The following is a 9738-nucleotide window of genomic DNA, read 5'->3' as shown; positions in this document are numbered from 1 at the left end:
AAGTTTACCCTCGATAACTCGAACTCCCGATAACTCGAACCTTTTTCAATTTCCCTTCAAGGTTCGAGTTATTGGGAGTCGACTATAATTTTAGAGCCGTAATTTTACCTTTCCTTGGCTCAAATATACGCCGATAACTCGAACTCTATCATATAAACGTCGGTCGGTAAAATTAACCTCCAAATGTCGGAACATAGCTTATGGACGTGTCAAAATGTTTAATCTTTATTGACAATATGATTTCATTGACAATATGATTTCAATGTATGGAAACGACCTTAACTACATCTCATCCAGGTTGTGTTCTTTAAAATTCCCAGACTAAAAGTTCTTATCACAAGGCGGTTAAGGAGGCTCGATAGGCCAAAAATTGCAAAAAATATACCAGCTTTCGAAAAAGCTATTTTTGACATGTTTAAACATTGTACTTTGAATAACGAGTAATTTTATTTCCTTTTCTTTTCTGTTTAAAGGCAAATTTTACCTTTTTTTACAAGTAGTCAAGGCAAATTAGCCCGTTATTACGCGAACATTTTACTACAAAAATACGCGAACAAAGTTTTGACATGTTCAGGATGTTGAATGTGTCAAGGTCAGTTCCTTGACACATGTGAACTTGACAACGACAACCAGAAAGAAATGTCTTCTATGAATAAAAAATTAAAGTTCTGTAATTAGTACGAAATATAAATAACCATTCACCGTTGAAATGAAACTCGAAACTTCTGTTAACCTTGTGTTGCTAACGAAAGTCACTGTAATGAAAGAGCAAACTGGATTTAAGGTATTACAATTGGGTGGGAGGTAAAAACTAAACGAGCCTTTACTTTTTGTCAGCAAGTAGATAAAATATTGTTATGGGGAGATTCAAAAGATAAGAATTTTTCGTCGGCGTGTTTCTGAGAAAATTGTTGTTTAATTTCGTTGTCAAGAGAGCGAAAGTACCGGAGTTTAGACAGCAAAACTTAAGACATCCTTTGTGATTAACACCGTTGTTTTGTTTTGTTTTTTTTTTTTTTCGTCACAGTACAGTATGGTCCAGAAGCAATCCTTTCCCACGTGAATCTGTATTTGAATGAGAAGCGAAACACTGGCACCAACAACTATTTTCTAGGTTGCGCGTCGAACAAAACTGCCTGACTTGAAACGATAGCAGCTGGTGAGGAAGAGGTAAGCAACACGCGCCCACGTAAGTGCTTGTGCCACGCAAAATTCAACATGGTGCGACTTCGCACGCGTCCACGGAGCGCTCTCTTTAAATTTTTGTCTGTCTGGACTACCAGTGCGTTGGTGTGAGAAGAACATTAAAATAGGTATTCCCTTTCAAAACTAAATAAAACGTGTTTGCGGTCGAATACAAGGACATAAGTGTAAACACGTATTCCTTTGTTTGCATTGTTGATTACATTTCAAGTTTTATGCAAATACATTCGCTTATGATTGCTGTAACAGCGCCAAGGGACCAGTTAGGTTGTGGTTTCCATAGAAACCAAAGTAACCTGAAAACCACAAGCTTGGTAAGTTAGAGATCGCTTTACAGAAACCCAATATTTCTGTGAAGTTTTTTGTTGTCGAGTTTTCTTTTGGTGAGTACTTATCTTGAAGCCTCTAAAACGAACTAAAGCTTTTATTTTCGTTTGCAAGTTCAAACAAATAATCAGTTTGCTTGGTAGGTTTAATTACACTTACACTTCAACAAAGAACTTCTCAGCAAGAAAGAATTTTATCTCCAGCGATCTATTTATTTGCAGATAAAAGTTTGTTTTAAAAGAAGCTGGAATAATGGCAGAGGAGGTGAAAGAAAAGAACTCACAAGGTACGAAATAGCAAACACTGACTAATGAGAGTTTAATTTCACTAATATTTGAGAACTAGCGCCATAATTGACAAATGTTTACAATCAAGAACTTGTTAAACTAAACATACCCGAGCCGATAGAAACGCATGGCAATTTTCGACTCACTCGTTCATAGAAACGACCGATACCCTGGGAAGTTTTCGTCATGTTGAAAAACCAGTTCATTCCAGTTTTTAACACCTAACGCAGAAGACATTACATCTGAACTTAAGGTTTGAGAAACTCAGAACTTCTTTGTAAATTTGAATACCGAAAAATTTGAAGAACAAACAATGAATACCTCGGCTAGCATCAAATCCCTCTACCGGACAGAAAAACGATAGAAAATGCAAAGAAAGTTTCTTGGTCGGAAAGTATCGAACATCTAAACAGTATGTAGCGATCCCGTTTTGCCGATACTGCTCTGAAAATTTCTGTTCAGATCCTGTTGGATTGTTTTACGCTGTTGCTACTCTTTTGACAGAACAATTCACCTAACAATTCAAGGTCGAGAATCCTAGTGTAAACCCGTTCTTGAAAATAGTAGCCTCATCTCGGAACGTCAAGTAACCACAAAACTTGGAGTACAAGAGTTGGCGGCTGTTCAAGACTCGAGAAACCAAAAATCAATGTTCGATGAGACTTTTTACAAAAGAGAGCCCCAACGCAATCACTTTTTTTTCTTTTTGCTTTTTGCAAACTTTGCTGAGAAGCTAAAAAAATCCATATAGCACCAGATGTTTTAATTCAGGCAGTGACGTCACCCATGAAACCTTTAAATCCCTTAAGTTTCTAGTTGCCGGGGGGTGCACGAGATAAACCCGCGGTCACAAAGAGTTCAATTGATGTACAATGCGCCAATGTTTTGTTGTCGACTTTACGGAAATAGATTCGGTTCGGTAGAAAATGCGAGATTCATGTCATTAAAATTTCGTGCTGGCTTTCGCATTGCCTGTGCCGCAGGCTAGCTTTCGCACCAGTTGCCACGAGTTTTTTTACTTTTTTCATTTCTCCTATTTGTACCTGCAATAAAAACGTCCTATTTTATATTTCAATCTGTGTTGCCTTCTTTTTTTCCTGATCGAACAGAAACTGAAGTAGAAGCAGACAGTCAGTCCCAGTCCCCCCGTGATAAAGGGAAGCAAAGGCGCTCTCAGATGCTGTGTGAACTGCATCGAGTCAGAAAAGAGATGACTGACAACAGTACAATAGTGAGCAAACCGGAAGTGTAAGTAGAAAATTCTTTTAAATATTCAAAATAGTGAAAACAAGAAGTAACAAACAGTTCAAAGTATCAGAAAGTGTAGTACTCGTTAGCTTTCACTTCGTTTATCGATTAGAATGGCGAATGACCAAGTCAAATAAGAACGAGTCCAGTCACAAACTTAAATGGAAAAAATATACACTGTACGCTTTATGTACTTTATAGGTTTATAACGGTACAGTGCTCTCGTTTCGCCTTTAGTGACAAGCTGTAGAAAACGATGCAAATAGTTAATAATTGTATGTATTTTAAAATAGCTAGCATACGTTGTTAAGTGCTGTGTTTAAGTTAGTATTGTAAGTAAAGTTACGATATTGTAAATGGTGTTGCGGTATTGCAAGAAATATTAGTTTTGTAAATAATGTTAGTACTGTAAGCATTGGTAGTGTTGTAAATAATGTGTGGTACTTAATTCATTAAAGGGAAAAAGTCAAATAAAATAAAATAATTAGCTGTCACTAATTACATAGTCAAACTTAAGGGCCATGCAACATTTTGTTGGATATCTGTTCGGAATGCCTCGATCGCGTCAGAAATTCGGATTTAGTTTCAACGAAAATCTATAGTTTTCCTCGGCAAATTTTCAGCTCAAAACTTCGTAACATTGGAAAAGTAATTCTTTTTAGCGTTTTCGGAAGGGGAAAGCATCTCGTTAAAAATACGCGGTATAAATCAGCCGGCATTTTCGTAAAGCCAAATTCGAGGAATAACTGAAGATTCCCGGTTTCCTAAAACTTTCTGAGACTTAAATTTTCAGCAAAAGCATTTGGACAGGTCATATTGTATTAGCTGAGGCAACCTTGAATTTAAGTATCTCATCCATGATCTGAAAAGTTACTACCTCACAGTACACAAAGAAAAGTACTTTATTCTTACTAATTTTCGCGCGTACTTAATTTCGCGAAAATTTCTCGAGTATTAATTTTCGTGATTGGAAGAAAAATTTGGGCAAAAGGGTTCTAAATATCGCGATTTTGTCAGTGTTTTCTTTTCTTAAACCCTGAGCTGAGGGTACTTGTCGCAAAGTATAAAGATACAACTTGTACCGGCGTTCTACAGTTCTGGTTCAATCTAACTACAAAGAGTCCACAAATGGAAACTTTTACTGATGACTGGGTTTTGGCCGAATTACAAATTGAAGAAAACAGTGAATAAGAGAAAGCGTGCTAGTCGTAAACAAGACCGGAAAGATTTTTTCAAGGACAAATAATTACAGTTTTAATTCAGAACAATTCACCACAAGGCCCGGTTATAATTTATAACTTGTTATATGATATGGTACTAAATTTCGCGCAAACTAGTATTAAATTTAAAATCGCGACAAAAGCGAAAATTGGTAAAAATAAGGTACTCGTCAGTAGCTATCATTTAGTTAATTTCGCCTAAATAATCAAACTTCGGCAGCTTTATAGTTTTCAAAAACTCATCACGAGATCTCAAGAATTGACCATGAGAGATGATTGGATTGCACCTGTAATATTTTTACTCATTTTCTCGTTAATCTTCCATGGCCGCATGATTTTTAACATGAACTGTTGTTTTCCTTTTACGTTTCTAGAAAGCCCTACACTCCCGACATTTTCAACGACTTGTCTCCTTACTACAACAAGTACATCGTAAATTATATGATAAATGACCAGGTAATAGTAACAAGTTATCATTTGATATGTCCTGAAGTGGCTACCCTGTTTAAATAAAGGTGTTCATTTCATATCAGTTATAATTTGCGACTTTTCTTATGGACTGCGTGATCAAATATGCAGGCGACTTTAAAAATACGGCAGAAATGGGTTGTGATGAATCAACATTAATGTGATCTGAAACTGAAAACTCTTTGGATAAAACAATTGGGGAGCATATCAGATTCAATCGTCTAAAGTTGTGTGATTATATACAAACGAGAGCCACAATTTCGACGATCAGGTGCCAGGTAGGACTCCTGCCAAGTGATCGCGGATGATCGCGATCGTTCGTGATCAAATCCCAGGGGCACCCAATGGGAGTTTTCTCTCAGATCCTTTGAGACGCTATTTTAGGCTATCTGGAGTGCCTTTAAAGCTCTGTAGGTTCATTTCAGGCCGCCCTATAATATTTTTATCTATTCGGTCATTCTAGGGGAACTTGAGTCTTTTCGAAAATACTAGGGCATTTTTGTCCATTTCCTAGAAAACTTAGGTCTTATTTCCTTTCCGAAAATCTTAGCTGACCTTTTTTCGGTACCCGAAACGACATTTTTATCAATCCGAAAACACCAGGCCATAAATTTCCCATATACCGAAAGTTCGAGGCGAAAATTATTTTTAGAAAATTGTAGGGGATTAAGGGCCTTCCGAACAGACAATTTACCGAAATGATCCGTTGGGTGCCCCTGAAATCCATCCCGCTTACATGTAAAAAACTACAACTTGTCAAATTTTCTTAACAAAACGCGAAAATCGAACGCAACCACAGTGAAGCGTCATTCATCAAGTTCATGTGAGTGCATGCAGGTCAAACCAGAGTGCCGATTGAGATTCGTCACGGTAAAACGGCAGCATCTGTATTCATTTATTTATTTACTTATTTTTATTTCACCAAAACAATGCAACTTTAAAAAAGAGCACAGATCATCATGTTTTTTTGCTTCTTTGTTATATTATATGTTTTCTAAGAGATTTAATCAGTCTCTACGTCCAACGATAACGCAATAGTATGACTTGTAAACGTAGACTTGCCTCAAGTCGTCTCCTTTCTATGACTTACATTTTCTTGCCTTTTGTCACCTCTCCAGATTGATTATGTTCCCCGGCCGGGGTGGGGTACAAGAGCCACGACTCTCAAGCTTGTAGGTAAGAGGCTTATCACACCCACAAGAACAGCGAACAATAACCAACACTGCCTCCTTCACAGGCTTTTCGAGTTGAGCGCGGAGCGCGATCAGGATGACCTGGGAACGAGCGCCCCCACTTTTCGCGCCATTATTTTTAATTTATTTTCTTCGGCGGAGACGACTGGGGACAAGACAGTAGCTAACAAGGATTTACCACAGGCGCAATTGTTCAAAACTCGATTAAGCTAATCCAGGGTTAACATGAATTTTGACTCGAGTTTAATTACTAATCAAAAGAGATTTTTACAAAAGATTTTTGTCCCTCAGTTTTGACGTAGACTTTTCTTTATTAGCTTTTACAAACATTTTTTAACGAGCGAGCAGAAAACCTCGGTTATCTTTTAATCATGGATTAGCGTTAATCGACCTTTCGAACAACCGGGCCCTGCTCACTATAAACCTCAACAATACTCAGTCGTAGACATCGTGAGCGGTGAGAAAGTTCTTTATGAAACTCAAAATAGATGACTTGGCCGTGACACGAAACGAATTCTATATATCATGAGTGTGAGAGAAAACCCAAAATCCGTTCACACTGTCGGTAACGAAACATATGACATCAGCATGACGGTATAGATTGCTTTTGGAGTCATTTCCAGATCCGGTTTCGCAGACAAGCAAGCCGATTGAAAGAAAATCTTCTTCTCAAATCTAACATTGAACATGGAGGATACCTCATACTTTGCAAATTTGATATTAACTTACCGCTCAGTAAACAGTACTTGGTCGATGTCTACGTACGCATAATTAGACTTGAACATTATTTTTTGGAACATCTTGGTGGTGACAGGTTTTGGTTTTGCTTCTCATTGGTTGAGAGTACAACTGAATCAGCGATGTTTTGTTTCTTTTTTAATTTCAGATCCAGATGAGTCATGGCGAATGGATCAGTAAGTTCACAACTTATTGATGAGTTGGTTTTCCTTTTAATGTATTTGCCACGACACTGACTGTAATTTTATAATTGTTTACAGTTTCCCAGGCCCGATGTACGACTCAGTTGTACCGCGCTGCTTTTACAAGCCTCAAATTTGGTGTGTATCTTCAGTTTTGTTTTTATTTACTGACCAATCGCAACACTCGATCATGAACCAATCAGAACTCAGCTTTAAATAGTAACCAGAACAAAAACAAGTTAAGCGAACCAGCCAGCCGCCCAACTACCCAGTACTATGAAATAGATGATATGTACTCCGAGAATTTTCATCGTGTACTTATCGTCTATTTCAAAAACAAGTTTAAACAGGTTGCTCCTGATTGGCTGATTTGATGATGATCTTTTATCGCCAATTTTTTTTTCAACTCAGCAGTTTTCTTTTTATAGTTCCTTCAGATCGTATAGGTTACGCTGCGCGCGGTATGTGGTTCTATTTTATCATCCATACGTTTATCAACTGCACATAATAATAATAATAATAATAATAATAATAATAATAATAATAATAAGAAGAAGAAGAAGAAGAAGAAGAAGAAGAAGAATAAGAATAAGAATAAGAATAAGAATAAGAATAATAATGATAATGCTTTATTTCTATAGCACTATTTCCTTGTAGCCAATTAAATGGCGCTTAACAATTATGGCACTTTATACTATACATTAAAATTCTAAAATACGCGAGAGAACACGCCTTTTCTGGCTGTTATTTCGCTCTGCTGTCTTTGGTGTTATTTTAAAAATTCCATTATATAACACTTTTTAACCAAATCTCTACTGCCAAACGCAACGCCAATTAAATCTAACACACGGAAGCCAATCAAAATCCGCTACGTCGAAACGAAGTCAAATTCATGATATACAATAAATCAGAAGCATATTACCTTCGGACGGTAATATGCCTCTACAATAAACCGAATGTTACTCCAAATAGTTATTATTCAACCTGTTCTTTTCTTAGGAGCAAGAACATATCTGGCAAGGACGGCAAACAAGGCAGTACAAGACTTCCCCCGATTCCGAAAGTAACTTATCCCAGGTTCCAGCAAAAACAATATCAGCACTTCAATATGAACTACTCTCATGTACAGCCATTTAGGTAAGGAAAAAATCCGCTTTTTTAAGACTTATTAAAGTTAATCCTTTAAACAAGGAATGAAGCCAACTAGAGGGATGGAAATCTGTCTTATTTTCAACGAAAACTCGCGCAGTGGAGTGCCTTGGGAACTATCTTCGGCAATCTTCGCAAGTCATCGGACGATCTTCGGAATTCTATTCATGGTACACTTGCATTTGGGTGGTTTAGTGGTTAGCGCGTCGGACCATCGAGGTTAGGAAGGAATGTTCTAAGTTCCATCTTCAGAGAGGTGAACTTTGATGTGCATCACAAGAGAAACTAAACAAAATGTCAGATAGATTACATGCCTGAAGGAGAATCGAACCCACGACACTCCAATCTCATGGCAGAGTTTCTTTCTTTAATTTGGTGAATAAACGGGTACCAAAGCTCTACTGACGATAACACTGCGATAGACTAGCATCTCAATTAAGGAAAATAACAATACTCTTGGATGCTTGATGCACAGAAATCGGGCTATAAGTCTTGCTGAGTGTACTAAGAAATTACACTTCGATGGTCCACATGGTTAGATCGTAGGTCGGTTTCTGTAGCAATTAAATTATTGCTTGCTACCTTCAGCTCCTGAATTGTCCGAACTGGATGTTGGTCAGTCGCGGGGATTACTGTACCTCCAGCAGTTTTCCGCCGGTACTCATTTAAACACCTGGAGGAAGGGGTAGGGAGACACAATGTGGAGTACTCCGCATTGAAGTTTCCGTAATCCAATAGAACTACAATTGCAATTTTTCGTATAGCCGGTCTAATAGAACTGCACACCAATGCAATTACAAACCTACACTCGGCTTTGAATTTACCCATTGTATTGTTTTGATTTGATTTATTTATCAGAGGTGACATTCAACGCCTCCAAGAAACCAAAGCGCAGAAGAGAATGCAAAAAGACCACACAAGAACGATGAACGACTGGAATCGAATGAACCTAACAGAGCTGAAGGGCTTACCAGATCAGTCACGATTTCACGTCAAAAAAGCCATTTTGTCTTACCTGGGAACATCCAAGGGATGCAACAAAGCACTCAAGCCTCTTTTGAAAGAATTATATGCTGATGAACGAGAGGCCGTGCAGCCTGAGAAAGCCTAGATTGGCGTTTTGGATGAACTGCATGCAGTCACTTATCAGCAATGAAGAAACAAAATGCTCAGTATTAACAGGAAGCGAGATTTAGAGCGGTTTTCAATTGAGTGTCGAAAGTAATTGCGTTTTTGCTTTGGTTTTGCATCACTACGCTCGGTGATTGGTTGATAAAACTCGCGCCACTTTCTCAACCAATAAGATGTAAAACCCAAACCAATCGTGCCTCGCTCGCACGTGTTTTCCCGCGCTTGGCGCCGGTTTCATGTATTTGCTTTGAATTCTGATTGGTTCATTGCGCTGTTTGCACCTGCTGTGATTGGCCGGAGTAATTACTTTGGTTTTGGTTTTACAACACTCGATTGAAAACCGCTCTATATGGGACGAATTCACCAACTACCTTTTGATATCTGCTGTCTAGTTGCATGAAAAATATTGCGTTTTAACGTGAACAGTCCCTCTTTACGGCAGTCTTCTCCTGGTGAAAGCAGTTGTCAAAAGGAACACACAGGAAAGCTTGAAATGGGTCCCTTGAACGAGAACTATATTTTAGTAGCTAAAATGAAATGAAAATAGTTTTATAGGATCAACAAGTTTAGTTTGGTCAGATGTAAAGTAAAT

At 37.9% G+C, this 9738-nt stretch overlaps 1 protein-coding gene across 3 annotated transcripts in view; it reads left to right on the top strand.

The window, feature by feature from the left end:
- Positions 1 to 20: 20 nt before the first annotated feature.
- Positions 21 to 9738, top strand: part of LOC146480758 (uncharacterized) — a 10242-nt gene continuing 524 nt past the window's right edge. The window contains exons 1-9 of one of the 3 annotated variants that reach the window (XM_085109097.1): positions 21 to 1170; positions 1752 to 1816; positions 2927 to 3065; positions 4660 to 4741; positions 5872 to 5929; positions 6833 to 6860; positions 6945 to 7004; positions 7866 to 8003; positions 8874 to 9738. The exon at positions 8874 to 9738 is cut by the window's right edge and continues 524 nt beyond it. In XM_085109097.1, coding sequence (XP_084965223.1) covers positions 1783 to 1816; positions 2927 to 3065; positions 4660 to 4741; positions 5872 to 5929; positions 6833 to 6860; positions 6945 to 7004; positions 7866 to 8003; positions 8874 to 9126 — 792 coding nt within the window. In that variant the 5' untranslated portion in view covers positions 21 to 1170; positions 1752 to 1782 and the 3' untranslated portion in view covers positions 9127 to 9738. Of the gene's footprint in view, positions 1190 to 1246; positions 1587 to 1751; positions 1817 to 2926; positions 3066 to 4659; positions 4742 to 5871; positions 5930 to 6832; positions 6861 to 6944; positions 7005 to 7865; positions 8004 to 8873 lie in introns of those variants that run through there. The other 2 variants (XM_085109099.1, XM_085109100.1) reach the window with 2 other exon arrangements.

This window comes from Pavona decussata, unplaced genomic scaffold (genome assembly GCF_977016875.1).
Source record: "Pavona decussata unplaced genomic scaffold, jaPavDecu1.1 SCAFFOLD_52, whole genome shotgun sequence".
Classification (NCBI taxonomy): Eukaryota; Metazoa; Cnidaria; class Anthozoa; order Scleractinia; family Agariciidae; genus Pavona; species Pavona decussata.
This window is presented reverse-complemented; position numbering and strand designations above follow the sequence as displayed.